The sequence below is a fragment of the Harpegnathos saltator genome, unplaced genomic scaffold (assembly GCF_003227715.2).
Source record: "Harpegnathos saltator strain DR-91 unplaced genomic scaffold, Hsal_v8.6 scaffold203, whole genome shotgun sequence".
In the NCBI taxonomy this organism is placed as follows: domain Eukaryota; kingdom Metazoa; phylum Arthropoda; class Insecta; order Hymenoptera; family Formicidae; genus Harpegnathos; species Harpegnathos saltator.
Window position 1 is genome coordinate 1,492,931 of NW_020229988.1, and position 18,580 is coordinate 1,511,510.

General features: G+C 46.0%; 1 protein-coding gene across 4 annotated transcripts in view; it reads left to right on the forward strand.

Annotated features, from left to right (window-relative positions):
- Positions 1–15,678, forward strand: part of LOC105181586 (neurotrimin) — a 203,625-nt gene extending 187,947 nt beyond the window's left edge. Inside the window, exons 8-11 of one of the 4 annotated variants that reach the window (XM_011138454.2) lie at positions 4,043–4,099; positions 4,866–4,952; positions 12,322–12,420; positions 15,086–15,678. In XM_011138454.2, the coding sequence (XP_011136756.1) occupies positions 4,043–4,099; positions 4,866–4,952; positions 12,322–12,420; positions 15,086–15,156 (314 nt within the window). In that variant the 3' untranslated portion in view covers positions 15,157–15,678. Of the gene's footprint in view, positions 1–4,042; positions 4,100–4,862; positions 4,953–12,321; positions 12,421–15,085 lie in introns of all 4 variants that reach the window. The other 3 variants (XM_011138453.2, XM_025298073.1, XM_011138455.2) reach the window with 3 other exon arrangements.
- The last annotated feature ends 2,902 nt before the right edge of the window (positions 15,679–18,580 follow it).

The following is an 18,580-nucleotide window of genomic DNA, read 5'->3' on the forward strand; positions in this document are numbered from 1 at the left end:
TATAATATTTTTACTAAGAATTATAGTAAGTTAAACTAAAATTATTGTATGGATACAAATATAAACTGGTGGGTAAAGTGACTCTTTTATATAGTCAATATTACCAGAATATTTGCTAAATGATGACAGATGTAACTATATGAATATTAAATCTCACTATATTTGTGAATGAGAAATTACCATATATGTGTAATAAAAGTAACTAAACAATTATTTGAGACAATCATTGACTATATATTTGTGTTTATTCTACTATATTTTGCAGGTTTCCACGAACTATAAAAATATGGTTGACGCCAAAATGAACTATAAAATATAGTGAGATTATAGTTAATTCAACTATATTTTTCTATCAGTGCAGATGTTTAATTACTCCCGCTGCGAATAATATATACACTAGATAATATTTGAACATCTTGCGAGCTTGTAACAGCTAGGAGAAATTAGATGGCAGACAGATGAGCGAACGAGAAAGGGGGAAACGGAGCGTTAGTGATGTACCGATGAAAAGAGATGATGCTGTTTTAGACTAATCAAGGTTCTTTAAGATCGTAATGAATTCTCTTTTGCTATTTCTTCGGCTATGAGAATTTGAAATGGCGGACCTCTATAAATCTGAGAAAAATAAATTGCACAAACTGCTTACTTTGTTCCACGGGACCTTGTGTTTACGATTGTTATTCAAAAAATTGTGGCTGGAACGAATATCAGAATTTGTCGGATAAAACTTCTTTGTTTGCACATTCCTTAATGTATTTTGGTAATTGATGCTCAGCAAGCATTCAGAGTTGTATGAAAAGCCTTCCTACCTCTCCATTCTCTCTCTCTCTCTCTCTCTCTCTCTCTCTCTCTCTCTCTCTCTCTCTCTCTCTCTCTCTCTCTCTCTCTCTCTCTCTCTCTTTCTCTTTTCCTCTCTGCTTTTCATTCGAGTTGAGCGGAAGAAAACAGAGAAAGACAGAGAGAAAGGACCGTGAGCTTTCATCGTTGACATGTAAAAGTGGTAAATAAATTTTATACGCCCTGCCCTGTTTACATCTATAACAAGGGATATATTGTTCAACTAATTGCTATGTAACGGAAAATGACATTTTTTAACGATCTGTTTTTGATCTGATGGAACTATTGAGATATTGTTTTTTTTTTTTATTTTAATAATTCGTTGGAATCAAAGTAAATCCATTTTTCAAATTTGTATAGGCTTTTAATTTGTATGAGCATATAAATGTTCGGCAAAAACCATTACGGATTTTCATTATAGATTTCTTCATGCGTCAAAAAATAGTCATAAAACGCGAATCGCAACTTTAAAAAGAGGAAATTTTTTTATCTACCACGCTTTCGCGCTTCCATAAGAACGAAGACAAAATAACCGTCACGAAATAACTATACAAGACTGGACGTGTCATTGTTGCAATTTTCCCGGCAAACATTACACCCAGCTGTAAAGCGGTTGGAAGTCATTTATGTTTCATCTTATACGGACAACGGCTACATATTTGTATTGCGTTCGCGTGTGCAAGCAAGTCTGCCGAGGTACATGCTTTGTCATCTTATTCTATTTACCTTGGGGAGGACGCACCTTCGCAGTGTTGGTCCTAGCGTGCATCGCACCGCCTTTCCGGTGATAATCGTTCAAGTGCTTGTGACAAACAGCAATGGCTCCTCTCGTTGAGCCCACATAGTTCGCATTAAAGGTCGCTGTCGATAGATATTGTCTCTAGATGGTCTCTAGTTTCGATCGTTCAAAAGAGTTGAGATGCAAGTCACTTGACTTTTCTCATTAAGGGGACTGGAGGGTCAGATTACCGAAAAATCGTGCTTGTTTTTGATAATGATTTGGTGACGAACTGAATAAATGTGCAAGAATGAAAGTTTTACATATGTTTATGTAACATATGAAGAGTAGAAAAATTTTATTTTTAAACAAATACTTATTTAAATATACGTCCACTTAAATTTTAAACGCGTTTCTCTCGAAAATTTATTGTTCAACTTTTTGCAGGGATTTCTCCGAAACTGAGCTTCGTATCAATTTGAAATTTTAAAGCAATGATAGTTGTTCATGTGGCTTTCAGGTGAACCATGGACAACTCCGTCAAAATAATTCATTTCGAGGTATTAATTTTTTTATTGCAAAATAACTGAAAAATTTGAATTTTGTCCTAATAATAGCTGCCATTTTATTAATTTTGTTCGATTTTTTTTCTAATGGTTCACCGGATAATGATAAGCCTCCTCAAGATTTCTAGCTAAAATTCGCTCTAATCGGACCACTGAGAGCCGAGATATTACTGCAAAAACGATAACTTGGAAAAAAAAAGGAGAATGTATTTCAGCTGTATATATCGTATATTTATACGAGTATTTGTTAATAAACAAAATTTTTCTACTCTTCATATGTTGTATAACTATACCTAAAATTTTCATTCTTGCATATTTATTCAGTTCGTCACAAAATATTATCAAAAACAAGTACGATTTTTCAACAATCTGACCCTCTAGTCCCCTTAAGCAACTTGAGAAACGTCGAGTCAAGTATTTTCCATTATTATTAAAAAGCAACAATCATATGTTGTGTGTGTGCACACACCATGCCTTTCCATTGTAATCAAGATTATCCATATTTTGATGTTTACTCGTAATAAAATAAAATAGAGATAGGAACAATCACGTACACATTGTATATTAACCGACAAAATAGCCTTAACTTGCACCGAGTTAAGTTCTAATATTTTATAACCGCATGCATTATTAATTCGATATTTACATCGATTATTGAAACGGATATAACATGTCGAACTAAAAATCTCTCGCTGTGTAATTAGAAAGTACCAGTGTAATCTAATTACACAACGTGTGTCAAACTATTCCGCAGACATCAGCGTAGACGCCGTGTCGAAATTATTCTAATTGATCCTATTTGTCTTTCGCCGCGTGCTCGACATAGTCTGGAATATCCAGCGGCGAGCCGCAGTCACACAACATATACATACATACCCACACATACAGTAGATTCGTCCACGTTCGGTACGGCCGGTTGCGCGCAGTAGATACGTCCACGATTGGCACGGCCAAAGTCGAGCAGTAAGCACGTCCATGACTGGCACGGCCGGTCGCGCGCAGTAGATACGTCCGTGATCGGTGCGAACGGCGTCGGGCAGTAGGCACGTCCATGACTGGCACGGCCGGCTGCGCGCAGTAGATATGTCCACGATCGGTGCGGTCGCTCACGGTGAACGCTCACGGTGAACAGGGCGGACGCGCCGCGTTCACTGAGGACAAATGACGAAATTAGGAATAATTATTCAAGTATATAACCCGATAAGTTACACGCGGGGGCGAGGGGGGGGAGGGGTGGGCATAAGCGGCAGCGGGAAGAGGGTGTGGTAATACGTAGCGGAGTAAAATATGATGTAGAGTTCGGCCAGTCTGGCGAGCGCGCCACCGTGGCTAATACGTTTCAGGAAGAAGTTAGTAACAGGTGGCGCAATCCATAACACAACGCGCAGTGTGAAATTTGCCCAATCTAGGAAGGACAAAAGTATTTTACGTGGTCGCGTGTAAATATACGCGCATTGCATTCAATTCCGTACATTTATTTGGTAATTGTTGGCTCACGTAGCCCGAAATGTTGCAAACAACCTTTCCTTTGAAAGGGAGAGGAATATGTGGGAAATAAGATTATATCGATACCGATATAATCTTATTTCCCACATATTTACGTATTTATAAATACATCAACGCATCGAAAGTATCGATTAAAAAATAACTATATATGCTTCGTGTTTTGATTGCATCCAATTCAAATGTGAAATATGTTCCAACGTGTATAAATTTTTTTTATTTGTCGTTACATATACGCTTTGACACGAATTAGCATTGGTACGAATCGTTACGAAATTTGACTCGATTTGCTCGCGTGGGAAAAGGATGTATAAATACATACATCTCTCCGCGAAATGCTAACGATAAGGTAAATTTTTATATAAAACATACCGTAGATCTGTTTTTCGTCTTAAAAGAATAATTAATTTTGTTACAGTGTCTGCACCACCAAGCACCAGTCCTAGTCCCTCTACCACAGAACTACCGAAGAAAGGTGAGCTCTTAATTACAGTGTTATGATTATGTAATCGCGGCAGTTGAATAAAAATCGCGGTTCACTTGCTAAACAAGCGCACATTATACTAGGAAAAACGTATTGTTGCGTGAACCAAAATTTTGTTGTAACAACAAAATAATTTGGTTAAAATATGCCCGACAAAACTGTTTAGTTCCTGTAAACAAATATCTTGTTTGATTACGGTTTGTTCGTATAACGTAATACTTTTGTTATAGCAACCAAAAAGCTTTAACTATATGAATTTTGTTAAAGATACTATAATTTTTTTCTTAATATATAAAATCTAAATTTTAGTGCACAGAAAGACAAAATAGTATCCATTGGACATTATTTTAGTTTATGTAAAATAATATTTCATTATTATGTAATTTTTACGGATAAAATAACTAAAATGTTTAATTTTTATATATGAAGTCTAAGAACAAAATCATTTGGTCCAGAGAACAAAGCAGAAAAATATATTTAGTTGAGACAACTAAATATTTTGTTATATAACAACAAGATATTTGGTTGCTATTAAAAAATACCTCAACTAAACAGTTTTGTTAGAGATACTAATTTTTTTTCCTAGTGTACGCTAACAGTAACAAGATCACGATTTTCATCGTGAAATCTGATAATTCTACACAATACGATTGATATTATTTCGATCGAGTGTGCGTATGTCTCGCATGTATGTGTATGAATCGCATCGTACTTGGCCGTTGGAATCTAATTTTCCAATGTACGTTTACTTTAGCAGATTGGGAATTGATGGCGGAGATGAATAACTCTGTTTACGGAAATCCAAGTTCGCTGACAATTCATAACGAGAGGAATATCAAGACAGGTGAGTGTGTCCCGAGCGTATCGTGCAGCTATTTTTGCATTTCATTTTGCGTAGCGAAATGTATCTCTGCAATACCGTGAATTACGAGCATTGACTTCGCAATTTAGTATTTCAACGAAGTAGCCCAGTCGCTGGCTGTCGCGCGACGTATATCCGAAGAGTATCAAGCACTTGAGATGTACATTTAAGGAAAGTATTCTCTTCGATCTTGATCTCTGCTCGCATCCATCATTCAGACCTTTCTCGCGGAGCACATACGAAAAAAGAAGGAGGAAACACCGGGACAGGGAATCGAATTTGGAAACGACATAATGTCGGAAATGATAAAAGGAGAAATCTATCAAGTACGGGAACATTATCCGAGAGAGAGAGAGAGAGAGAGAGAGAGAGAGAGAGAGAGAGAGAGAGGGAGGGGACTGCGAATAAGTTATTAACGCAAATTGTACCGTCGTTGACGCGCCAAATTCGCCTTGTCGGAACTTGCTCTTGTTTCAACTTTCCTACATTCGTGTAGATCTCATTAATACGTAAAAAATTCCTGTGGGTGGTGAACGCATGAGGGGAAAAGTTTTAGCTGCAGCCCGTAACCTAGTAAAATCTCAACTAGTTAATGGATTTACGTACTCGATTCGACATCGTGTACAATCAAACGCCACTCCGTAACTGCATTTTCCTGTGACACACTTTGAATCTCCGGCGATTAACTTCGATGTTAACTAGAGCCGGGGGACCCACCCGGGAAACCCAGGAATCGATTGCGGCTTTAAGAGTGGTTTGAAAGGTAAGCAGCCGGCTTTAAGCTCTCTGACGGCACGAAAGAGAATTACGAAAATAATGTCTGCAACGAGACTACTATTGAAATTCCAAAAATGGATTTTCCTTTCGCTACGCATCATCATTGGTGTCGTCGCAAAATGTAAGAAATTGTGCTACGTAAATCCACCTTCAGTCCATAATATTTGACGAGATGAATTACGCGCACGCGCATGTCAGTGATAACACATTATTATCTGATAAAACCGGTAATTTTTAACGGAAAAATTTAAACAAGTTTCAAACCAGACATGTGCGTCTTTTGTTGGCAGAGTAAAAACGAATAAGAACAAACGTTGGAGTTTGAACCGCAAATCTCGGATTATATATTTTTTAATATAATTATAATTGAAACATATAAAATATTCTACAGAATATTCTAAATGATTCTTTACAAATCTATGGTTTCCTTCCATGGATCGTCGAGTACCCGATCACCGTTGTTACACGTGTGAGTAGACGTACAAATACAATACATCTTGAAAAAACAAAGTATGGCGATGTGAAGTGGAAGAAGTCCGGTTGCGATCATTCGATTAACCTGATTTACCCGGAACAGAGCTGGAATGTATTGACATGAGAGGAGAAAGAAGGATTGAATGTAATCGTACCAAGTTAAACTTTCCTCGAAAAATAAACACGCGGTTTCTGTCGAAAAAGCTTACAAACAGAGCGAATGCGGGATTAATAGAACGGAAAGATGAAGGCACGAGAGTAACGGAGAAGGTAATTAAAGCGATGCTCAGGAACGTACGAATGAAGGGACATGTGGAGGAACGCGCGAAAGATAGTTGAATAAATAGATATAGGTAGGAAAAAAGAGAAGAAGAGGGGCGAGTGAGAAAGAGAGCGGGGGAAGGGTGAGAGAGAAAGAGAGAGGGAGAGAGAGGAGCCGAAGAACATAGTTGACTCGGGTAGAAGAGATCCCTGTAACATCAATATTTCATGTATGCTAATACGCCGGAACTAATAATGCTGCGGCGTGGAAGACCCAAGAATAATATCAACCGCGCCGCGTTGTAGCTCGCGTTCTCTTTCTCTCCCTCACTCCCTCCCTCTCTCTCTCTCTCTCTCTCCTTCTTTCACTTCGTCGTTCTCTCGCCTCGCACCTTCCTCGTCTTTATTTCTTTCTTTCGCTTTACTCTCTATCACCTAAAACAGCGACGTGCGCAGCGCCCCTATCCTCTTGCGCCTTGTGTTAAATTTAATCGAAAATTCGTGTCTCGTTGGACCACCGCTGCTTCCGTGTCTACGTGTCTCCGTTCCTCCTCCCCCTCCCGCTGTCACCCTTTCTTTTACATATAACCTATGTCATCGTCCGGGGGTGGAAAGGTGAGAGCGAAAAGATGGAATCGCGAGAAGGGAGAGAACGGGATAACGGCAGTGGGATGTGGTAAGTTTGAATACGGCATATATCCCTTCCACCCCTTGTCTCTCTCACTCTCTCTCCTTCTCTCTCTCTCTCTCCCTCTTCCTTCTATTCGCGGAGGCTGGAGAGCAGGAAAGGACGGGCTGCGAAGGAAGGATGAGGTTTGTAATTGGTGCAACATCTGCGGTCTGCAGGATGGCATTAATGTTTGCTCTCTTCGTGCTCCTCTCCCTTGTCTATTCCTCTTCTTCTTTCTCCCATTTTCTCTCCGCCCCCCCCCCTCCAACGCCCGTATCCCGCTTGTATTTCCATCGACTCTGAGAATCGCTGTTTTTCTCTTATCACGTTCTTTCTTTTTCTCTAGTATTTATCCTTTCATTTAACTACGTTTGCGTGCATTTTCTTGTTTCTTTGAGCACTTTATTTTTATGTCATCTTCGTACTCTACTATGTTGCTTGACTGATTCTGTTTTTTACTTCGTCGAAGGTTCCGTGTCCCTCTTTACACCCGTTACGCTGTATGTTTGTCGATTTGAAATTGTTTCTTTCATTTCGCGCGCACGTAATTTAAAATGAGCGAGGGAAAGAGGCACAGTTTGTGCGAAGAAATCGCTTTGATGAGTTGAGGGAAGAGAATAATGAAGGAATTTCAACCTTGTCTTATTAAAGATACATTTTATTACATAATTACATGAGAATAACGAGAATAAAACAACTTTTCCATTTATGCGAAGTGGAAAAAGTTAACCGAAACTCTTGGCGCCATTTTTATCCCGGCGTTGCAGGTGGGACGATTCACTTTGCAGGAAATGTATGTTAGAGTGAAACAAGAGAATTATGAGAAGATATTAATACGTTAACCAGTCTCTCTTGTAACACACATATATATACTTTTTACACAGCCCTATTCGTCACACGTGTGTTTATAGAGGTTACAAATGTCAAGTAGCCGCGTTTTACAAACGATGAACGCATTTTAATCGTCGCTCATGCTCGTTGCAAAATAATTCCCCCAACATTTCACTCAACGTGCATTCAAATCGATTTCTTCATGAGAGGTTTCGAAAGTGCTTATCTCCTATGTATTGGAATCATTCGCTTCGATGGCTTCTCTTCGGCTACATCGCCAATCGCGCTGCACTGCCGCGACCGTAATGTCGCGCAAATTGTTTAATTCATGCGTTCATCGTACACACCCGCGAGACCGAGATCGTATGATCGTCTGTAAAAGTATCCGTTCGTTTCCCTCTTCATTTTATCTCGTGCTGCGCACTTTGCGGCCGCAAATTGTAGAAGCGAGCGTACATAGCCTACGGCGATAAGTCACTTTGAGGTTCCGATGGGAAACGGAGCAAGTATTGTCGCGGTATCGTGACATCTCCCGGAGCACATATGCCCTTAGGTGTCGCTTAATTCCCTCGGGCAGCGTTGTCCGCCTGTAATTCTGGGGGAGCATGTATAGCGATTGGTTTAGCCGCGTGCCTTCCTACGATTAACACGTCTCCTGTTCTACCGCTCGCGCGCGCGAGTTACTACGCCAGCAATAAAGGAATGAATGAGGAACGTAAAAATACCACATATTCGCACACATGTACTACTTTCATCACATCACGCGTCTATTACTTACATCGCAACGCGCAAAGGCGGTAACACAAAGTAACAGGTGGATTTATTTGCTTATTTGCTGTCGGTATTTATTCAAACTTCGCTTAACCGGATTGCCAAAATTTTGCTCTTCTCTGATGACGCCAAGCAGGAGCACTTGCTTGCCCCTTGAGAAACGGGCGATTTTTAGCCGCGGCGATCGAACGTTCGCGTCGCGTTGCCGAAACACATTCGATAATGTTAGTCGGTGTTCTCGAATTATCGCCGGGCCCCCTGGGCCCTATCGGTAGTTGCTTGGAAACTTTCCGCAGGGTCGACGGTCCTTAATAATACCTCGTTGTTAATGTGATCCAACGCAGCATCGCCTTGTAAGTTCCGACCGTGTACTTGACGTTTAATGCAAAGCATTTCCGATATCAATCTATTACGATAAGAGGATTCGCGGTGAAAAGCCCGTACATTGTCCCAATCGTATTCATAATTCTCACCAATGCTGCGGCAGCAGTATCGCAGTCGCTAAGCGTTGCGAGTTCTTCGATCTAATGTGACTTCGATATTCGGAAATGCTAATTTTCAGTGTCTCTCGCTGGCCTGCTTAGAATTTCAGAGGTATCGCAATTATCGTGCCGGTTGATCTCGTACACAGTAGACTGAGACAAGACGAAAGGAAGGATTCTTATGCACCTGAGGCATTGACGACGAGCAGTCTGCAATTTGCTCAGCGTGACGGGAAAAACACTTCATCAGTGAAATCGGTGACCGAGTCTTCTCCGGCGGAAAGAATGCTGAGAGAAAAAGCTCGAGTGTCTTTGCGAAGATTGTGGACTTACCGTCGGTACCAATGAAACTCGATACCACCATCTCGCCAATTGTCGCGACGCGATCAGTAACAACTTTTATTGCAAATTGAGACTCGAGATCGAAAGAATTGAAAGCATTAAAGATATGGCTTTGAGGATCGGGAAGAGGATACGATATCAAGCAATGTATCAAACGTAAAGGGGAGGATGTACTGATAATCCCTTGAGTGCCGTCAAGTCGAAATCTTGCACGGCGACATCTACGAAGACGAACGACAGAGGAGACACCATCGGAAAATGTGTGCCAATTCCTCTAGGTTTCAATTTGTAAGAGCAAAAGGACTGCTATGTGACGCGAATCTCATAGTGGTTAAAGATTCATCAAAGGGTACGCTGATACTTTGCGGATTATGTCAGATGAGAGACGTTGCGTCTGTCTCTAACGAAATCAATCAGGAACGTTCCTCAAATGGCACGATTCGCCGACAGGGCGAACACACGCACAGAGAGAGAGAGAGAGAGAGAGAGAGATGCAACGCTAAAAACAAGCAGTACAGCGTCTCGTGCAAATTTAAAAAATAAACAGGTCCAACATTTTTTTTATCCCCTCAAGCTCTTGCATCTGGTTAATCAGGAAAAAAGACAAACGAGACGGCATCAAACTTGAATTTCCCAGTCACTCGACGGAGGAGTCATGTCAACGACACCCCCAAAGCTATCGCCAAGATAGGTAACACCCCCGATCGGGGACGCCGCAGAGTCGAAGCCGAAATTCCGTGGCTGGATTCAGCCAAGTTACACCCTGGAAGTGCATTTTTCTACCTTAACCGCGCCGCTCAAAAGCCTCCTCCCTCTCGCGCGCGTGCGCGCGCGATTTTTCTTCCCCTCGAAAATTCACTCGCGCGCCGCTGTCGCAAACAACCCTCCTGATCCGGATGCTCCAGCGGAGTAGACGCGAGCAGGCTTACGCACCCCCGGAACCTCGCGCACGTTGCCTCTCTCTGTCTCTCTCTCTCTCTCTCTCTCGTTGAAGCGGCAGCGCCTAGTTTATGTCTAGTTCCTAAACACATCGTCGCCCACGCACAGCTATAGAGAAACAGCGGCGCATCGCGATAGAAATTCCCGCATATAGGAAGCTATAGAGACGGCCGACGCGGGCGCGCGCTCGCACACACATACACACACACACGCGCGTACGCGCGTGTACCGCGCGCGCCATGATACACACAATGTCACTGCTAATGTTTGGTCGAGATTTGCATACGTCTGTCTGGCCTATCCATTGCGTCGCCGTACGGTGTCTCACCTCGTTGTTCGAGGGTGTATCCGGCGAGGCGGCGGCGGCGGTGGCGGCGGTGGCGGCGATCTTACTCTGATATCAAGCTCCGGTATTATACACACGAGCGTATGTACATACATGCGAGCAGGACGCAAGCGCAAGCGTGCGGCCGCGCGCGTACACCCTCATGATCGCCCATTACCTCGCCGAAATAGGCTATCGTGCCAAGATCGTGTTCCCCGGCAGTGCTTACAAGGGCTCGCCTTGCCCCTACCCTGCCCAAGCCGACTGCTCCGCCTCGGGGCTGCCGTGAACTTACAAATCTAATCAGGAGGGAACGAAGACACAAAGCGGTGTTCAAGCACCTTGCTCCGCGGATACCCGAAAATTAAGCCATAAGTGCGTAGCTTGCCGGTCCGCGGCTGCCGCCGCCCGTTAAGCCGCGCGTCACGCGTCGCTGGAAGTTTAGTCGAGACTTCCTCGCCGAGACTTCCTGCGCGCGCGAGCGCACCCCAGCGGAAAAAGCTCGCGGAAAAGGAGCGGAGCCGCTGATGACGGTAATCCCGTGACGGTTCGGACGGCTCGTGAACCGCGGCCGCCAGCTATCGACGTCGTAATGCGATAAGTAATGGCGCGACTTGGCGAGCACGTACGCCAGCACGTGTGTGTCGCGGCCGCGGCCGCGGGAGTCCGATGTAACAATTCTTCAGCCCTCGCGAGAGGGAGGGTAAACGAAAAACGCGGGGTCTTGCGGAAAATGCGTGGCAATCGAAAAGGCTGTTGACCTCGTTGCTTTAGCCGCCATTAGCAGCTTCCTCTGACACGGAGAGAGCCGCGGGGCACACATATCGCGCGCGCGATAATGCGATCAGCTCTCTCGTGTACGCGCGGGATCTCACTGTGTAATTTTATCAAAATGCGCTCATCGCGCGAACCGTTCCGCTGCAAGAATGTAATTCAAAGTGGCGGGCTCGCGCGCGACACAAACGCGCGCGCGCCCCGTGACATGATAGAATCTACTTCGTGCGGATAAGGGAATTGTGTTTACTCGAAGTTTGCATACTAGTTAACGCGTTTGCCACCCACTTTATGCGTAACAGGCTCGTAAACATCTTCAGTCGAGAGGACCACTCGTTGCACGTCCCTTTGTCCGTTGGCGCCGCTACGTGAAACGCGCGCGGTGTTTTCTCTCGCTCCTTCTCTCTTCTCCTTCGGTTCCGCCGTTTTCGCCGTCTCGTCGACGACGCAACGACGGCTTTGCGACCGTCTTGACGCGAGATTTCATTCCTCGGCGGGAACGCGCGCGGGAAACGACAAATCGTTCATCAGCTCGCGTCGAATCTTTCCGTCGCCGACGAGTGGGCGACGTTTTCGCCGGAAATGTTGTCGCATTTCGTTCCTGCGGCTTACCGTCGCGCTCTCGCATGGGGCTCTTTGGAGCGGAGTCGTATCGATGTATGACGTTTCTCACGCTCGTCTTTCGCTCTTTCTTTCTTCTTCAAGGTACCAAGTTCCAGTCGAACCTTAACGAAATCGGCAAATCGGAGCAGAAGTCGGCCGAAACGGACAGGAAAAAGAATTACAACTGGTCCCCCGAGAAAGGTGAGTTTCACGCAAGGTCACGTCGAGGGCGAGCGTAGCTTGCTTGACCACGTACGTTGCAAGCACCAGTCAGACAGGTCGTGTCGCGACCGTTTCTTTCCGCCCTGTTGTCCCGCAAACTGACGATCCCTTCGAGAAGGGCCGCGAGTTCGAGGCGAGCTGGACACTTTACGGCCGGCCTCGCGGACTTTTGTTTCCTCCAATGCGAGTAATTGGGCGAAATATGCGACGGCCTCCCCCCTCCTCCTCTTCCAGATGGACACATCAGACGAGAGGGTTGAACAATGCGCGACTCGTGTCCGTCGGCTCATTCAGGTCCAAGCTTGTGAATAGCTCTTTCGGCCGGCGGCAGACGAGCCCCGCAGGAGACAAAACTGCAGCGGGATTTCCTGTCGAAGGTGCGGTTTATCCGACATTTCGCGGCTGCGCCGTGGCATTTAAGCGGCCGCCGTCTACCGCATTTCCGAGCGCGGGTCAGGTCAGGTGTAGCACCCTTCATAATTCCGCTAAGCCTTCGGCATTATCGGATAATTCTTTTCTGCTCTCGCATTTTTTTCCCTCCTCCTCCTCCTCTTCCTCCTCCTTCTCCTCTCGCCGTCCCGCGATTCGACTTCTCCTTTTCTCTCTTCGCCGCGACCGTCCTCCCCCTCCGCCACCTCCTCCGTAATTCAATCCCTGCTCCTGCCTTCTCTCCTCCTCCCCCCCTCCTCCTCTTCCTTCTACATTTCCGTCTCTCAATATCTCGCTCTCGAACGCGGTTGCTTTTATTTAAAATGAATTTGCATAATGGCAAAGTGTGAAAATCCGTTTTCTCCGCGGGAACGATCGCGATAGTCGCGGAGAAGTAGGTAATTTTGCATAGAAAAAGGCGGATTAGGTCGTAACGAGGAAAACTGAGTGGCAAGCTCCCGCACGCAAGTGTCTCGGAGCTGCCGGAGTTCCGAGGAGCGCGAGAAAAATATCGAGCGCCTCGAGAAGCCGGGAAACGTTGCCCTGTAACAAACACCCGACGAGGAGTCGCTCCATCTGATTCGCCGTTTCTTGATTTCGATAGAGCGACTCTCCGTCATGCTTTCGCGGGGGAATTCCTCGCCAGATTGCGCACGAAAATTGCCGCTGACGCAGCCGATGGTCTCCGCACACCGATACACATGCAGCCCCGCGTATCCGTGCATCGCCACTGACGACCTTCATTACCGCGCGCGGAAGGAGAGACAGCGTAACGCACGAAACGCACGTGATAAAAAACGGGGAGCTGCCAGGAGCGTTCGGCTCGCCTCGCGGCGCGGCGATATCAAGTCGCGCGGAACGCGCGAGAAATCCAAATTCCCCTGAAATTACAGCCCCGCTTCGAATCTCCTCGATAAGAAGATCGCGCGGCCTGCAGTTCCGGCAAGTCTTTCCTTCTTATTTCCCCATTCTTTTTTCTCTCCTGCGCGCGGTAATGAAATATAAATATCGACGATAAATACACAACGCATCCTTCCGCGCGGCGCGGCGGGGAGGGGCGGTGGATGGGCGGACGGGCGGAATGAAGGGGGAGCTAGAGCGAGAAATCGCGAATTGGAGGTAGGTAAGATCGCACAAAAGTAGCGAAGCGAAGAATTCTCTCAGGGGAACTCCGTGCAGCTACCGGATAAAAGAAAGGGAAGTCGAGGCAAGTTACTGCCTGCGAGCCTTTAGATGAGAGTCGAGAAGACGAAGAAAAAAGGGCCAAGGAAGAGAAAAGAGGGTGATCCGGTTGGTGGCGGTGGCAGCGCGGCGGCGGCGGCGACGGCGGCGGTGGCGGCCCACCGGGTTGTTTCTGATTCGTAATTAGAGATGAGTGAGGCCAGGAAGAGGCCAAAGAATATATTTCTCTCCAAGCGAGTAATAGCTAACGGTACGGCGCAAGCCAACCGGAAGAATAACTGAGTTCCCATTTTTCTCGTTTTATGTTTTTTTTTCCCTCTTCTTCTTCTTCTTCTTCTTCTTCTTCTTCTTCTTCCTCTTCTTCTTTTCTTGATCCCTTTCTCTACCCTTGCCCCTCCGTCGTGTCTCTGTTTCACTCGGTCTCTCGTCCATCGGCACCTTTCTGTTACCTCGCCTCTGTTCCCTCCTCCTCCCGCGGGGGAAGAGGGAGGGATTTTTTCGTGGCGATCTTTTTGCAATGAGGTAACGACAGATTCTCGCTGCGAAGGCGAGCCCTTAATTGTGCATTGACCTGTCGAGCGGGGCTACCGTGATATAGCGAGAGAGGACTCTTCTTTTTCTTAACTGTGTGTCGCCCGACGACAGACCCGTGAACAGACGTTGCGCTGTCCGAGAAATGTTGAATTCCCGCTTTTAACTTGAACATGTCTTTGTCTGACTCGACTCTTCGAGCTGTCGTGAGCCCGGTGGCCTTGAGAACAAACCCGATCGTACTTGCGTACGATAACAATGTACCGCGAGCGCGCAATCCCGGGGCGGATTGAAACCGCCGCGACGTTCTTGCCTCGAACTTGCTCGCTGACGAAGGTGACAAATCGACGTCGTTACTCGCGACGTTGCGCGCGTTTTCAAGCGACTCGTCCAGTCTGGCGGGTGTTGTTGTTGTTGTTGTTGTTGTTGTTGTTTGCGACTACCTCGAAAATTCTGATTGCCCTTTCGCCCCTAATCCCCGTGAAATATTATCTAATTTCAGACTCGGCGACAGGCGTAATGACGACCGGGACGTTACTACTGACCGCTCTGGCTGTAATGATAATCCGATAAACGGGACACGTGTCTTCGCTTGGTCGATTGGCGCCCCATTGGTGGATTTCCTTCATTAACGAACTCAATTTAAACAATTAGACCTTAAACAGTACGGGAGACAGGCATACACAGGTACACACACGCGCGCGCGCGCGCACACAAGCACACAAGCACACACGCACATACGCACACACACGTATATTCGTGCATATGCAAAAAATATATACAAGTGACACAAAGACTGAACGGGGTAGTTAGCGTCGTATTAAATGACGGTGAGTAATTTACGCGTGCCAAGTTTAGTGTAGCGACAAACACGAGTCTACGAGAAGGCAAGAATTAAAAGAGCACGGAGCCCCCATCGATCCTTCACTCGGAAATTGTGTGTGATGAGATGACTCAGACGGGGAGGTGGGGACGTCGCGGCGCGACGGAGAAGGAGAAACAACGAGAATGAAAAATGGATGATTGACAAAGTGCAACGACTATCGCTTTCAGTGTAATATATTGTAAAACGCCGTAACAAGCTGACGTCGGCTACAATAGCAGTGATGTCGTCTCCGCGGGTGCAATTTAAGACGTGCGCGAGTGAGTCGTTGCGTTTTCCGCAACGCCGACAGAAACCGCGCGCGCGCCACGGGATTCAAGTCGGCGCGCGATAACTGGCGCGCGCCCCGAAATAATATCAAAAAACAAAGATACTCGAGCTTAATAACGGATTAAAGTTTGACCGAGCCAACTACTTTTCGCTCTTTTTACATTTATACCGCCTCTCGAGATCGGTTTCTCTCCGTTTCTCTTTTCTCATTCATTCGTATTACGCGACGAGGTCTCCTCGGACTTCATCGGCAAACGTAAACGGTTGGACTTGAAGATTTGTCGTAGCTCGACGGCAATTACGGGAATTAATCGCACTTTGAGCGAGATTCATTTCCTACGGAACTTTCGGCACACACCGAATTCTACCTACGAGTGTTCCAACTCCCTTCACGCTCCTAAACAACGGCACGATCGTTTTCCTTTTTCTCATCAAAGTGTCGGGGGGGCGGAAAAGTATCTCTCGAAACGAGTGAGTGTCAGTCACCTCCGACGTCAATTTCTCGATGCTTTCCTTCAGCTTCCTTTTTTTCGACCTCGCAGACAATAGCGCCCTTTCTAATCCGCCGAATGTTCTAACTCGTCCGATTCTCCTCCGCTTTCTTGCGTACGAAATCGCGGATCCAATCCCGATACTTGAGATTAAAACGTCAGATTCGGTCTAGAGAGAAGTTGCTCCCCATTCTGCCGAGAGGTGCTCGAAAGAAGGGCCGAAAGAGAGAGAAGGGAGGAGGGGAGAGGGGGAGAATGGAAAATTCGCGGCGAGCTGCGAAACGGGGGCACGGCCGAAACCGTGCGAGGGAGACGGAATATGTCGGATCGTCGCCGATGTTAACGGCCGATTTTGACGCTGTAAACAAAAGCGGCGAGTCGACCATCGACCTTGCGACGCGAGTCTCTTCCGATCAATCCGCGGCGTCGCTTCGTCGCACTGCCGTTCCGGAAACGCCACGGTCCTCGTCGCGCGTCTTGTCGCGTTAAGAACGCAACGTTTTGCCCGCTTTATAAAATGCTCGCGTGTGTGCGTTCTTTCCTTTCATTATTTTTCGCCACCACGCGTGGTTATGATTTCGCGATTTCCGCGCATCGCGAGGACGCTAAGTAGAAAATATCTCTCCTTTGTATAAATACCTGCGCGCTCCTTGCACATGGAGCTCCTCCTTCTTCCCTTCTTCCGCTTCTTCCTCGTTTCCTTTTTTTTTTTGCAAACGAATACCAATTACCCGGAGAAAGAAGCTACTTCCGGCGAGCTTTTGTCTCGCGTCGAAGAGAAAGAGACTCAGGCTCACGATCTTGTAAAAAAGAAGGTGAACGGTTCCATCCGGCGCAATACGCTGCTCCTGCAGCACCGTATTATTTAACTACCAGAGTTTTTAGTAGCAGCAAGCCGTTTGTGAAAACAAAGAAATATCCCGCTCTCATTTCGTGAGGATGAATTTTCATACGACTACGTGCTGCTTCGCACACCGCTGTTATTTGCGATTAAAGTGACGTCAGCGTGCATCCATAACAACCGCAGAGATTTTCCAGTTATGAAACCGCTCGTGTACCACTCGGCGGAGGAGGGGAAGAACGAGAGAGAGAGAGAGAGAGAGGGGGGGGAGGGTCAAGAGAGCGAAATGATCGCGCTAAACAAATACATCGGGCTTGACGAACGGGCGCGACGAGCGAGCATTTGGCGCGGATTCGCGTTTCGCGCGATCAATTCATATTTGCGCGTTAATTGATTAAATTGGGATTTATTCGCGGACGCGGCTGCGAAAATCTGCCTTCGCCATGCCGGTTTTAAGCGGACTCCGAACTACTTAGGAATATCCATTATTCAGCGTACATCTTGTTTAAAGCAACAGGTTCGAGAGTCTCTGCACTCGCGCGCAAAAGGAGTTAATGCTTGCGACGGATTAAAGAAGGGAACGGTCGACTTAGGGATTACGCGGACTTACTCTGATGAGGTCTGTAATCGTATCATTCGCGAGACTACCTGCAGTCTTCTAACTTTAAAAGTCATAAGCATTTAACATAAGGGGATTGCGCGCTTTTGGAGCATCATGATTGTCGGAGCGGTGCAATCTGCAAATCTTATTGCGACTCCGAATCCGAATCCCGGCCCGGTCCTCGAGCGGTTTGTTAGGGGAGGAGACAGTTTCTCTCTCTCTCTCTCTCTCTCTCTCTCTCTCTCTCGACCGACTCGCTTAAAACATTTATTTGCATTTACATAAAGGCGATCGAGAACGGCGGCATTGTTCTCTCCTTCCTCTCTTACGAAGGCGCTCTTTATAAATTCGCTGTAGTGTCGTCGCGCGCCACTTGCGGCTCGACATTATGCGCAGGTCCGTACAAAGTTAACGTAAACAGAGGTGCTACACAAGTTGGGTCGTGTCTAATGACTTTGCGGTATTCTAATTAATTTCCAGCGAGACGAGAAGAAAGATAGAGAGAGAGAGAGAGAGAGAGAGAGAGAGAGAGAGAGAGAACAAGAGAGAAAGATATATCGAGATATTCGATGTCAATTATGTAAAGATGTTCTGAAACTTTTCGGAATTATCATCGAGGTTACACTTTTCACGGGTCTGTTGCACAGCTTCGATCTTTTTCTCCTCCAGTCGGAAATTATTTATCCGCCGGTCGTTTGACGCGATCGTCGAAAATTACGAGAAGCGTACGGACGCGCCCTCTCTGTTGTAAATTCAAAAGCAAGCGGACTCATCTGCACCGCCCGACGTAGCGCGTGATGTCACTTACGTTGAACAACCATTTCTCACGTACTCACGCGATTCTCATGCGCTCGTGACGAAAGGAGAGCGCGGCAAATCTTTTTTACAAAGCATGACTAGATGACCGTTAT